The sequence below is a fragment of the Oncorhynchus masou genome, chromosome 26 (genome assembly GCF_036934945.1).
Source record: "Oncorhynchus masou masou isolate Uvic2021 chromosome 26, UVic_Omas_1.1, whole genome shotgun sequence".
Taxonomy (NCBI): domain Eukaryota; kingdom Metazoa; phylum Chordata; class Actinopteri; order Salmoniformes; family Salmonidae; genus Oncorhynchus; species Oncorhynchus masou.
Genome location: NC_088237.1, coordinates 3,253,698 through 3,268,449, shown reverse-complemented (window position 1 = coordinate 3,268,449; position 14,752 = coordinate 3,253,698). Strand labels below are relative to the sequence as shown.

Below are 14,752 nucleotides of genomic sequence, written 5' to 3'. Positions count from 1 at the left end.
GAGAAGACTTCCTCTCCTCATCTACAAACATTAAACAGACACAGTGTCTCTGGCTTTTTCCCCAATGACTGTTTGTGGACTTTGGTAATTTTCTTTTTTTATGTTACATCAATATCCTAACCCACCAGCACCAAAACTACATTGAATCCCAGATGACCATTTAAGCCGAAAATGCTTAAAAAGCTAAATGCAAATGCCTGTTTATGCCAATTTCAGATTAATATGACATCATGAAACAACATCCTGTTTAAAAACCAAAAAGGCACATGACTTCTGATAAAGGCACCAGATGACAACAGTGATTCAGCAGTACAAAGCCTGCCCAACTATCTGTAATTCCTGCTACTGAAAAGCTTTATGGCTTAGTTAATGGTTTACTGGTGGGCGAAGGACTGAAGAGGGAGCAAAGTCCATCACCTTTCTCAGTTTGATAGACATGCAGCACTTTTAGGGAAATAGTAAATAGAAATACAATCCTACCATGGTAAAAACAGTACAAATGGACAGATCACAGAGCCATAGCCTGGAACACAAGACTCCTTTTTAAAATAAACCTTTTATTTGATTCCAATAACAAACAAAAATTATTAAATCGAAAACAAATATTCCTGTGCATACACTGAATCTACAAAACATTAACTGCTCTTTCCATGACAGACTGACCAGGTGAAAGCCATGATCCCTTCATGTCACTTGTTAAATCCACTTCAAATCAGTGTAGATGAAGGGGAGGAGGTTAAATAATAATTAAGCCTTGAGACAATTGACACATGGATTGTGTATGTGTGCCATTCAGAGTGTGGATGGGCAAGCAAACGATTTAAGTGCCTTTAAAAGGGGTATGGTAGTAGGTGCCAGGCGCAATGTTTTGTGTCAAGAACTGCAATGCTGCTGGGTTTTTCACGCTCAACAGTTTCCCGTGTTTATCAAGAATGGTCCACCACCCAAAGGACATCCAGCCAACTTGACAACTGTGGGAAGCATTGGAGTCAACATGGGCCAGCATTCCTGTTACGCTTTTAACACCTTGCAGAGTCCTATCCCAGACAAATTGAGACTGTTCTGGAGGGCAAAGGGTGGGGGAGGTTAATGGTTTGTATACTCAGGGTATTTAAGTCCATTATCTTCCATTTTCATAGCTGGATGAAATTATAAACAAGAGGTGCGAAACAAACTATCATTTCACACGTAAAAATAAAAACATTTGTGGTGTGCAGGGGTTAGAGAATAATGAGTCTTGACTGTAGACGTGTATCATATAAAAAAAAAATGTAGATGTGACATCATTGGTTTTGACACTGTACAGTGCATTCGTAAAGTATTCAGACCCTTTCCCACATTTTGTTACAGCCTTATTCTAAAATGGATTAAATAACCCCCCCAAAATCAAGCCACACACAATACCCAATAAAATAACAAAAACTGGCCAAGACATTTTTGCAAATGGATTACAAAAAAAAAAATATATATAAAAAAGACATATTTACCTAAGTATTCAGACCCTTTGCTATGAAACTCAATTTAACTCGGGTGCATTCGGTTTCCATTGATCAAACCTAAATTACTTTCAGAACATGAGAAACAAGATCCTCTGGTCTGATGAAACCAAGATAGAACTCTTTGGCCTTGTCACATCTGGAGGAAACCTGGCACCTGAAGCATTGTGGGTTGACAGCATCATGCTGTGGGGATGTTTTTCAGCGGCAGGGACTAGGAGACTAGTCATGATCAAGGGAAAGAAACTGAGCAAAGTACAGTGAGATCCTTGATGAAAACCTGCTCCAGAGTGCTCAGGACCTCAGACTGGGGGGCGAAGGTTCACTTTCCATCAGGACAACGACCCTAAGCACACAGCCAAGAAAACACAGGAGTGGCTTCGGGACAAGTCTCTGAATGTCCTTGAGTGGCCCAGCCAGAGCCCGGACTTGAACCTGATCGAACAACTCTGGAAAGAACTTAAAATAGATGTGCAGTAATGCTCCCCATCCACTCTGACAGAGCTTGAGAGGATGTGGAGAGAACGGGAGAAACTCCAAATACAGGTGTGCCAAGCTTCTAACGTTATACTCAAGTAGAATCGAGGCTATAATCGCTGCCAAAGCTGCTTCAACAAAGTACTGAGTAAAGGGCCCGAATACTTATGTAAATGTAATATTTTTTTAAACTTATAATATATTTGCATAAATGTACAAAATAAAAAACCTTTTTGCTTTGTCATTATGCCGTATTGTGTGTAGATTGATGAGGGAAAAAAACAATTTAATTAATTTTAGAATAAGGCTGCAACATAAGAAAATGTGAAAAAAGTCAAGGGGTCTGAATACTTTCCGAACGCAATGTAGCTCTCTAACCATCCCCTGTACTGACAGTGGGAAGGGTTTCGTGATCGCATGGTTTTTGTGTCTTAGGGTGTTAGGGTCCTCCACCTCAGCATTTGGGGAGATAATGGTGACCTGTAGGCTCCCGTGACCGTCTTCACCTAAAATCATTATGATCTATAAGGCTAAACTACTCCTCGATCAACACTTTGTGAATACAGGCCATAGTGTAACTCAACAGTGTCCCATCTTCTCTCAAAAACACACAAAATCCCTGCATTATTATGTAGCGTGTGGGTTTGAGAGAGAAAGCGAGAGAGCACTGAATGAAAATTGCATTTTTATGAGAGAGTGAGAGACAAACATAGAGCTTGTGTGTGGGGGATAAATGGAGAGTCAGGCTTCGGTTTGTGTGGCCAGCTTGGCTGTTGATGCTATTGACACTCTTCTGTAATCTGGTAATATACACATCAGCCAAGGCCAGTCCATCCACATGCCTTCACCCAGTCCAGTGCGCTCTACTGGGGGCCGTTGCCACCGTTTCCTCCCCCACTAGGACCCTTTGTCCTAAGGTCGTGCCACACCTTCACTAGTGGCTCACGGTTCTTCCATATCAGCTCGTGGCCATACATGATGTACCAGCTGTTAAAAAAAAAAGAGAATAGGTGATGAACATGAAGTGCATTCGGAAAGTATTCAGACCAATAGACTTTATCCATTTTGTTATGTTACAGCCTTATTCTAAAATTGATTAGATAGTTTTCCCCCTTAATAATCCAAACACAATACCCCATAATGACACAGCAAAAACTGCTTTTTTTAAAGAATGTTTTGCAAATGTAAAAAAAAAACATCCTGAAAAATCACATACATATAAGTATTCAGACCCTTTACTCAGTACTTTGTCGAACTTTTTCCAGCGATCACTGCATCGAGCCGTCTTGGGTATGATGCTAAAAGCTTGGCACACCTGTATTTGGCGAGATTCTCCCAGTCTTCTCTGCAGATCCTCTCAAGCTCTGGCAGGTTGGATGGGGAGCATCGCTGCACTGCACTGGGTTCAAGTCCGGGCTCTGGCTGGGCATCTCAAAGACATTCAGAGACTGGTCCCAAAGACATCCTGCGTTGTATTGGCTGTGTGCTTAGAGTCGTTGTCCTGATGTAAATTGAACCTTGCCCCTGTCGGAGGTCCTGAGCACTCTGGAACAGGTTTTCATCAAGGATCTCTCTGTATGTTGTTCCGTTTATCTTTCCCTCGATCCTAACTAGTCTCCTCGTCCCTGCTGCTGAAAAACATCCCCACAGCATGATGCTGCCACCACCACCATGCTTCACCGTAGGAATTGTGCCATGTTTCCTCCATATTTGAATCTTGGCATTCAGGACAAAGATTTAAATCTTGTTTTCATCAGACCAGAGAATCTTGTTTCTCATGGTTTCAGTCCTTTCGGTGCCTTTTGGCAAACTCCAAGCGGCCTGTCATGTGCCTTTTGCTGACGAGTGGCTTCCGTCTGGCCACTTTACCATAAAGGTCAGATTGGTGGAATGCGGCAGAGATGGTTGTCCTTCTGGAAGGTTCTCCCATCACCACAGAGGAACTCTGTACCTCTGTCAGAGTGACCATCGGGTTCTTGGTCACCTCCCTGAACAAGGCTCTTCTCCCCCAATTGCTCAGTTTGACTGGGCAGCAGCTCTAGGAAGAGTCTCGGGGGTTCCAAACTTATTCCATTAAATAATGAGGCCACTGTGTTCTTGGGGACGTTTAATGCTGAAGAAATGTTTAGTACCCTTCCCAGATCTGTGCCTTGACACAATCCTGTCTCGGGGGCTCTATGGTCAATTCCTTCGACCTCATGGCTTGGTTTCTGCTCTGACATGCACTCTCAACTGTGGTACCTTATATAGACAGGTGTGTGCCTTTCCAAATCATGTCCAATCAATTGAATATACCACAGGTGGGCTCCAATCAAGGATGATCAATGGAAACATGAATGATCAATGGATTTAAAAAAATATATATATATTTTAAATAACCTGTTTTCACTTTGACATTATGGGGTATTGTGAGTAGATGGATTAAATAAAATGTTTACTCGATTCTAAAATAAGGCTGTAACAAAACGTGGAAAATTTCAATGGGTCTGAAAACCTTCCAAATGCACTGTATATAGGAAGAGAGGTCGAGTGGACAGAGCTCAAACGAGACTAAAATAATAGATCTTAATTCATAAATTTTCAGCTGTCGAAGTACCCGACCCAATACCACATGTTCATGATAGGTTGGGATCAACGTCGGTAAGAAGAGTGGCGCCTCAGAGCAGTTTGGGGGGGTGGGGGGCCTCCCAAACAAAATCAGCAAAGCCGGGGTATAGTGGAGAAGATGTCAAAGACAGCTAGCTTGACCTAGATGTTGAGATGTGTTGTTGCTGCCCTGTGCAACAGCCAGTTTAAATGGGGATGAGTGTGTGAGAGCAGACAGATCGATGGACTTGAAGCTGACTTACACGCCAAAAAGAGCTCCGCCTAGATGGGCCGCGTGGTCGAAGTATCGCCATCCTAAAACTAGGCCAGCTGTGTCCATGACTACTATGGCTTTCAATGCCTGGACAGGAGAAGAGAAAACAGATGGTGTGAATAAATAGGACAACAAAGAACTTCCTGGACTCACACTTACATTTTAGTCATTGAGACGCTCTTATCCAGAGCAACTTACAGTTATGGTGCATTCATCTTAAGATAGCTAGGAAGGACAAGTAAATTTTCCTCAATAAAGTAGCTATCAGCAAAGTCAGATTTAGTAAGGGGGGTACTTAGGGACATCAACATACAGTATGTGAAAATGGTGTTTATGTTTGTAGGGAAAAAAATTGAGGAAGATACAAATCGTAATTGGAAAAAAATGTGTGATTTTGACCAATTGTTAGTAGACATTGCCTCCTCATTGGTTGATGACGTCATTGGAAAGACTTACCTTCCTCCATCTTTTGTACTACAAAACATAGAAATGCGCCATTTTCTCAAGGATAGAAAATTGGAAGGTTGACTCTGTGTGGTTAAGTGTGTTCACTCACATTGCCTGCAGAGAAAGCATAAATGGGGAGGAAGATGATTGCCAGCTTAGCCTCTGGCATTTTGGTACAGACGGCAGCCAAGACTGTCATGATGGCTCCTGACTGGAGGACAGAAAGTGCTGTCAGAGACAGGAAGTAAAGGGGAATTCCGCAGGAAGTCTAAAATGTTGGTGCTTACCGCTCCAAGAGAGGGACCTAAGCGCCCGCTGGCTGTCTTGCATACATAGCTGAACATCGTAGAGATAACACCTGGCAATGAGGAGATTAATGATTATTTATCTGTATATAAGTCTGTACTTCAGGACTAGTAATCTGTCTATTACATTGTGCACACGTGCGCTGGTACCTGCAGACATGTAAACGGCCATGAACTGCTCCCTGCCTAGCATGGAGACGATGCTGGAGGAGAAGCTCCAGAGGACGTACATGTTGGCCGCCATGTGGAAGAAGGAGTAGTGGCTGAACGTGGACAGGAGCATGGGGAAACACAGGGTTTCTGTGGGTAGGGTACAGACAGGAGATGATCAGGGAAGTGTTCATTAGGAACAAAACAGGTCAAACCGGGGAGCGATTTACCTGAATTTGTTTTGCTAGGGTTTGCTACTGTTTGCACTCTTATTGGACAAGTCTTTTCAGGTTATATTTGGGCTGTAAAAGCTGTATATTTCTTAATATTTATTTTTTATGCAGTTTTTACTGTAAGAGCTCAGGTGAGTTATGTAACAGATTTTGTAATATGAATTTAAGTCAAATAAACTGGATCTCTGCCTCTGTCAGTGTTACTAGTAATAAATTTTCATGATTGACGGGACCAGGAAAAACTACAGCCTAGAACAAGGGCTTCTGAGATTCCTGGTTAGGTCACATTTGTATTTATTATAGATCCCCATTTTCTGCTCTTCCTGGTGCGTGGTGAAGAAAAACTCAGGGCCCTAATCCTGACACTTGATTACGGTTACAGGTTTTTCCATTTAAGTTGAGGTTGGACTTTAGTACGAATTGCACGTTGGGTGCGCCGATTGGTGTCACCTCGTTTGTCAGTATACGTTACACCTATGCTGGCTTGTCCATCTTGTTAGTTGGAAGGTGCTTCGCCTGTGCTGACCCAGATGATATTTAAGAGCGGCTGGCCCAGTGTTCCAGTTATGTGGAGGGTTAAGACCTTAAGTTGGCTCTCCCTATTTTGATTTCTAAACTAAATCCTTTCTGATCTTCCCTGTTTTTGTTTTGCTCCACTTTTTGGTTTGCTTCCTGTCTTTAAGTTTGATGTGGGTTTAAAATGTTTTTCTGTGTTCTTGGGCAAATTTAGTGGGCACTCATGGTGTGTGTTTTTTAAATTCCAAATGTTGTTGCTAGTCAACTTTCAGTGGACACCCCCATGAGCGTCCTTCAGACCGCCTCGTAAAACCCCATCTGTTTAGTTTTGGTTGTTGTCAGTGTCTCGGTTTGTTCCCCCTTATGTTTCTTGCTGCGGAACGTAAACAATTAACACTTCCTGAGGCAGAGATCAAGTTAAGCGTATTTGCCATAGGATAGGACAGTCTCCACAACTCACTGGAGGCAGGGTTGGATGTGAAGTATTTGATCATAGAGTGCTGGAGGGATGGCACTCTCCAACAGCAAAAAACCACAGCATTAGCAGCTATGATCCCTGAGAGAGGAGTAGAAAAAGACTGAATTAATGAGAGATTAGTGGATAATGAAAGAGGTGGGTGGAGGTGCTGAAGGGTGGTAAAAGATGGCAGGATGTTCACTTGAGCAAGGAACCTAAACCCCTAAACTGCTAATTGGGCACTGCACTGCAGTCTGCTCCAATCTAATGTGTTTGTGTATCAAAGTGGTTAGGTATAAAGCAAGACAAATTTCTCTCTCATACAGACAAAAAGTATACAATACATTATCTTGAGAAAGAGGGTAGTAGTGAAAGTGACCATCATTATCTGTATCAACTAGTTACTATTGAGAGGACAAAAAAAAATCTATGGGCTTCAGTACAGACTAACCTGCAACAGTACGTTGGCCCTCACTCAAGCCGTTCCACCACTGGTTGATCTGTAACAGAAACGGTTTGACAAAACGGCCACACAATGTAGTCAAACCTGGGTCGTGTTCATTAGGCACCAAACAGAATAAAACTGACTGAAACACGGAGGGACAACCTGGTCCAATAATAAACATACATTCTAGTTTTCCGTTGCAAAATGGTTTTTAAAAATGTTTATTCTGTGGCGTGTAGTAATAAACACGACCCAGCATAGGGAATCAACTCGCTAAGACATCAGTGTGAACAGTTCAGCAAGAAGAGAAAGGGGGAGCATTGAAATATTTGACCTAGTGTGAGTGGCAAAATCCACACCCCCTCCACTGAAATCCTCATCCACTTTCGTTATGAAACTTGAAAGATGCCAGCCCTGCAAAATTGTCATTCGTCCAAACAATCAGCGACAAAATCCAGCGCACCGGAATTGTTCCTCGTAACACTCATATCCCTTTCAGTTACAAATGGGGGAGACTATACACCCTAACCCCATTCCAGCATGTTGTACTGTTTGTATATGTTGTGGGGAGAGGCCGAGTACTGTGACAGCAAAATTATCAATTTCCTGTATAATGTATCAATAAAGATGTATACAAAATAATGAGGCATGGTATTTAAAAAATAAATAAAAAAAGACTCACCCATTTGCGAAGATCCCCCTGTTTCTGCGGCCGTAGTGTCTCCAACCAGTCGGCCCGGACCTCGTCAAAGTAGCTCTGGACCCGGGACTTCAGTGACTCATACTGCCAGATGGCCGCTGTGCCAAATGAACAGCCTGTAAACTAACATGGTATTAATCCCCTTTATTTCCTGTCAATGCGGTGCTGAATCTGGCAATAGACCTATAGAGGTCTATGTGTTTGAAACAGTAAAAGTATGTAACAAGAAATACAGTTATATTGAGTAGTGTTTGTTTAGTAAAAGAAAGACCTAAAAATCTACCCCTATTGTGAACGCCAGGGGCTTGACCAGTCTGCCAAAGCTCCTGGAGTGCGTGTATACCACTGAGGGCTCCACGGGGGGAGATGCACCCCTCTTGTGGATGAGCCCTTCACTGGGCTCTGTGTGTGAGGGCCCCGTCTCCTCTCTGACCCCCTTCTTGGTCTTGGACTCCTTCACTACTTTCTTGAAGCCACATCTCTGTTGAGTGTTGAGGGGGATTCTAGGAAAACACATGAACAGTGAAGAGTAAGAGACAGATGATTGGTCAATTAGTTAGCTATAATAACAGCTGAGTAAGAGGAGAAATGGTATGAATCCTCTTTCTAGAGAAAAGAGAAGTCATTTTGAAAGTAAAGGGAGGAACTTACTCACTGACTAAGTTGCTCTGGAAAAGAGTGTCTGCTTAATCAGTGATTTTTAAAAATCCTGTTCCTCGGGAGTGGAGTTATTGCCCTAACACTATCTGATTCCACTTATTGCTCATCATCAAACCTTTGATTAGTTGAATCTGGGTTGTATTCACTAGGAACCAAACGGAAGGACAGACCTACCGGAATTTTGTCTGATAGTATCTAGTTTTCATTACAAAACATTTTCCTTTGCTAAGCTTGGCTACAGTTGTTGCTAATGAATACACCAAGTGTGTAACACTAGGGCAAAAACAAAAATGTGCAGCCCTTTGGGACCCCAGGACTAGGATTAAGAAATAGGTAATAAAGGTAATTCATTTCATATTTGCATGGCAGAATTCGTAAAACAACAACGGACTTTTGGGCGCTCCCCCAAAAAATAGCTAGCTGAATGGCACAGAAGAATAGCCAACTCAAACAATAATTAAATGGGAAGACTGAAGTAACAAGCAACCCCAAATAGTACGACAACTGTGAATTGACAGGTTGCAAAGGCTAGTGGACCGTGGTACCACTAGCAACATATATCAAAGGGATGAGCTGTTCATCGTCAAGCTAACCTACTAACTTCGCTATCTTTTCACGACTGACAATACATATATCAGTGGTCAAGGATGTTGAATAGCTCAGCCATTGTCAAAATTATTTTGTACACCATACCTGTTTCCTCTCGTTGCTATACAAATAACGTCATCCCTAGCCCATCTTAAAATGCCCCCCCTCCACGACATGCTTGTGACCCGAATGACCCCTCCTATATTCGCTACCGGGTCAACACTCTAAAACCGCTAAACATAAGTGGGTCATGGCTTCTTCGATGAGATTTAACGGCGGTTGGCATCCAATATATTGCATTACCGCCACATACTAGACTAGAGTACAACTCCCGTATACTTTGCTTGAAAAAAGAAATAAACAAATACCCTACCATCTAACGCTACACTCACAATATATATATATATATATATATATATATATATATATATATATATATATAAAAAAAATATATATATGTGTATATAAAAATTGAGGTTTTGGTGGCAGCTGCAGAGAAGTTTTGGGGTGTGCGAGACTTGACATCAGAAGAGTTACAGGGTGTGTTAAGTGGTGATGTCCCATCCTTTCAGGTTGTTGGTATGAGGTAGGATTAAATATATTTAAATAGTGAAGTAGGGTGGTGGTGTTATATATATATATATATATATATATATATATATATATATATATATATATATATATATATATATAACACCACCACCCTACTTCACTATTTAAATATATTTAATCCTACCTCATACCAACAACCTGAAAGGATGGGACATCACCACTTAACACACCCTGTAACTCTTCTGATGTCAAGTCTCGCACACCCCAAAACTTCTCTGCAGCTGCCACCAAAACCTCAATTTTTTGTGACTTACATTCCATCCCTGCGGTACAGTTGATAACCATTGCTATAAATGCTTAAAATCCAATCTTACTGAAATATATATCACTTGTTGGCCTATCCCTCTGTAACTAGTACAGATCTACTACTCACACCACTCCTCTCTTTCTTCGTTGCCTCAGCATATGACAACTTATGCACTACTCTAACCCTGGAAAGCTCAAATTGCCCCTCTCGCACTGGACATTTCTGATCCTCAGCCCCATGGGCAACCCAACAATTAACACACCACTACTTTCCCCAATGCTACACATTCCTTTGTCTCATGCCCTTCTGCACACTTCTCACACCTAGGAACCTCCCTCCTACACACTGCTGCCACATGCCTATAAGCTTGACACCTGTAACAGCGTAATGTATTCGGTACAAAGGTTTGTACAGGATAACTTATATATCCTAACCACTTTGTCGGACAGACGCAACATCAAAACTCAAAAGAACAGACGATGACTCTTCTGTTTCACCACTCTCGCCACCCTGTCTGTGTCGCACCAAACGACGAGCATCACAAACACTGGGAATCCTCCCCTTCAGTTGGTCAACTTTTATATTTACTCCTACCCCAGAAATCACTCCTTTCAATGGCACCCTTTTCTGGAGAGCGAAACAATTCACATTTCTTGTCCCCATTCGTTTAACACCAAAGAACTGCCAAAGGGGGCAGAGTTGCAATCTACTGCAGAGATAGCCTGCAGAGTTCTGTCATACTATCCAGGTCTGTGCCCAAACAATTTGAGCTTCTACTTTTAAAAATGCACCTTTCCAGAAATAAGTCTCTCACCTCTTCCACTTGTTATAGACCCCCCTCGCCCCCAGCTGTGCCCTGGACACCATATGTGAATTGATTGCCCCCATCTATCTTCAGATCTCGTACTGTTAGGTGACCTAAACTGGGATATGCTTAATTAACACCTCGTCCTACAATCTAAACTAGATGCCCTCAATCTCACACAAATTATCATGGAACCTACCAGGTACAACGCTAAATCCGTAACCATGGGCACCCTCATAGATATCATCCTGACCAACTTTCCCTCTAAATACACCTCTGCTGTCTTCAACCAGGATCTCAGCGACCACTGCCTCATTGCCTGCATCCGAAATGAGTTCGGGTTCAAACAACCACCCCTCATCACTGTCAAACGCTCCTTTAAACCCTTCAGCTAGCAGGCCTTTCTAATCGACCTGGCCCAGGTATCCTGGAAGGATATTGACCTCATCCCTTCAGTAGAGGATGCCTGGTTGCTCTTTAAAAAGTGCTTTCCTCACCATTTTAAATAAGCATGCCTCATTCAAAAATGTAGAACTAAGAACAGATAAAGCCCAAACTTGACTGCCCTTGACCAACACAAAAACATCCTGTGACATACTGCATTAGCATCGAATAGCCCCCGCGATATGCAACTTTTCAGGGAAGTCAGGAACCAATATACACAGTCAGTTAGGAAAACTAAGGCTATATTTTTCAAACAGAAATTGGCAACCTGTAGTACTAATTCCCAAAAAATGTGGGACACTGTAAAGTCCATGGAGAATAAGAGCACCTCCTCCCAGCTGCCCACTGCAATGAGACTAGGAAACACTGTCATCACCGATAAATCTACGATAAGCGATAATTTCAAAAGGCATTTTTCTACGGCTGGCCATGCTTTCCATCTGGCTACCCCTACCCCGGCCAACAGCTCTGCACCCCCTGCAGAAACTTGCCCAAGCCCCCCCCCCCCATATCTCCACCCAAATCCAGATAGCTGATGTTCCTCTCTTTTGTATCGTCTGAGATTCCCAGAGATTGGAAAGCTGCCGCGGTCGTCCCCCTCTTCAAAGGGGGAGATACTCTAGACCCAAACTGTTATAGACCTATATCCATCCTGCCCTGCCTTTCTAAAAATCTTCGAAAGCCAAGTTAACAAACAGATCACCGACCATTTCGAATCCCACCGTACCTTCTCCACTATGCAATCTGGTTTCCAAGCTGGTCATGGGTGCACATCAGCCACGCTCAAGGTCCGAAACAATATCATAACCGCAATCGATAAAAGACAGTACTGTGCAGCAGTCTTCATCGACCTGACCAAGGCTTTCGACTCTGTCAATCACTGCATTCTTATTGGCAGACTCAATAGCCTTGGTTTCTCAAATGACCGCCTTGCCTGGTTCACCAACTATCAATGATGTTGCTCGTGCTGCTGGTGATTCACTGATTCACTTCTATGCAGACGACTTCTGGCCCTTCTTTGGACACTGTGTTAACTAACCTCCAGACGAGCTTCAATGCCATACAACTCTCCTTCCGTGGCCTCCAACTGCTCTTAAATGCAAGTAAAACTAAATGCATGCTCTTCAACCAATCGATGCTCGCACCTGCCCGCCCGCCTAGCATCACTGCTCTGAATGGTTCTGACTTCAAACTCTCCTTCTAGACTCACATTAAGCATCTCCAACCCAAAATGAAATCTAGAATCAGCATCCTACTTCACAACAAAGCATTCTTCACTCATGCTGCCAAACATACCCTCGTAAAACGGACTATCCTACCAATCTTTGCCTTATGCGATGTAATTTAGAAAATAGCCTCCAACACTCTACTCAGCAAATTGGATGTAGTCTATCACAGTGCCATCCGTTTTGTCACCAAAGCCCCATATACTACCCACCACTGCAACCTGTATGCTCTCGTTGGCTGGCCCTCGCTTCATATTCGTCCCCAATCCCACTGGCTCCAGGTCATCTATAAGTCCTTACTAGGCCTTATTTCAGCTCACTGGTCACCATAGCAGCACCCACCCGTAGCACGCGCTCCAGCAGGTATATTTCACTGGTCACCACCAAAGCCAATTCCTCCTTTGGCCGCCTTTCCTTACAGTTCTCTGCTGCCAATGACTGGAACGAATTGCAAAAATCACTGAAGCGGGAGACTCATAACTCCCTCACTATCTTTAATAAGAATCAGCTATCAGAGAAGCTTACAGATCATTGCACCTGTGCACAGCCCATCTGTAAATAGCCCATCCAACTACCTCATCCCCATATTGTTATTTATTTTATTCATATATTTTTTTTCTTCTCCTTTGCACCACAGTATCTCTGCTTGCACATTAATATTCTACACATCTATCACTCCAGTGTTTATTTGTGAAATTGTAATTATTTCTCCACTACGGCCTATTTATTGCCTTACCTCCCTAATCTTATTTCATTTGCACACACTGTATATAGACTTTTCTATTGTGTTATTGACTGTATGTTTGTTTATTCCATGTGTAACTCTGTGTTGTTGTTTGTGTCACACTGCTTTGTTTTATCTTGGCCATGTCGCAGTTGTAAATGAGAACTTATTTTCAAATGGCTTACCTGGTTAAATAAAGGTGAAATAATTTTTTACATCTTTAAAAAAATACTATAGGTGGGAATGTCTTATGTCCGTCCTTCATGTTGTGTTGGTACATGGAATATTCCTCAACTGCATACAGTATATCATAAATTGCTATTGCAAATAGAAATATTATGTTCAACAACTGACATTTTCAGATATTATTTTGACAAACACACTTTGGTGCTTAAATCAAATCAAATCAAATCAAGCACTTTGGTGCTTACAATTCATTCTCTATTGTCATAGATTTAGTGGGCACTGTCATCTGTGATCTTTGTGATATGACTTTCTTTAAGCACGTACTAATGAAACTGTCACTTAATATTTTTTCTTAAACTCTAAAAAAACGCTCTACATTTATTAACTCTGTGATAGGGTTGGATCCTATATGCTACTTTTATTATTGTCCTGGTTCAATGCCTATAATTTAGGTTGTGTGTAGAATGGGGCATAAAGGAAATTACCTCTACTACTAAATTACTACTAGATTATAGTGATAAGGATAACAGCATACAAATTTGTCCTGTGTATTCATTTGCCTATAACTAATCAGAATTCCATTATGTTTACATAAAAAGAGAGTACTTCAAAATGAGAAGATCCTGCCAAGGAAAAGATGACTGGGTGGACATAAAGTGGAAAGGAGGGGAAATAACTCACACCATATAGTAGGACACCTTCATCTGCAGGGTCTTTGTAATGCAGGTTTGATAGTAATATTTTCAATAATGAATGGTTAGCTGTTATGTGACAATTCGGTCAAAAACTCTATTTTATTTTTTGGTGTAGATGGCCTGTAAAGCTTACAGATTTAAGTCTAATAGCACGTGAGGAATGTAGACAAACATCAGAGTGAGATATGAAGGCATTGTCAGTGGACATTCTGAACCTTGTTTGAGGTCACTAGGTCATATAACCAAGGAGCTATTGAAATTCTAGATTTTTTTAAATTAATGTACAATCATGTGAGATGAAAATGGACAAACTAAATGGTGTGCAATGTATAGGCCCACTGAGTGGACATTCTGAACCTTGTTTGAAATCACTAGGTCACATGACAAAGGAGCTATTGAAATTCTACATTTTGAAAAATTAATCTAAAAACATGTGAGATGAAAATGGACAAACTAAAGGGTGTGCAATATAGACGGGT

The 14,752-nt window shown here is 41.9% G+C and overlaps 1 protein-coding gene across 1 annotated transcript; it reads right to left on the bottom strand.

Moving 5' to 3' along the window:
- Nucleotides 1–540: 540 nt before the first annotated feature.
- Nucleotides 541–9,529, bottom strand: LOC135514651 (presenilin-associated rhomboid-like protein, mitochondrial). Its single transcript, XM_064938123.1, has 10 exons — nucleotides 9,440–9,529; nucleotides 8,370–8,589; nucleotides 8,069–8,209; nucleotides 7,393–7,441; nucleotides 6,945–7,040; nucleotides 5,736–5,885; nucleotides 5,568–5,638; nucleotides 5,390–5,491; nucleotides 4,823–4,920; nucleotides 541–2,960 (listed from the first exon to the last, which is right to left on the bottom strand). Exons 1-10 carry the CDS (start codon nucleotides 9,508–9,510, stop codon nucleotides 2,837–2,839), a joined length of 1,122 nt encoding a protein of 373 aa, XP_064794195.1. The 5' UTR covers nucleotides 9,511–9,529; the 3' UTR covers nucleotides 541–2,836.
- Nucleotides 9,530–14,752: the final 5,223 nt, after the last annotated feature.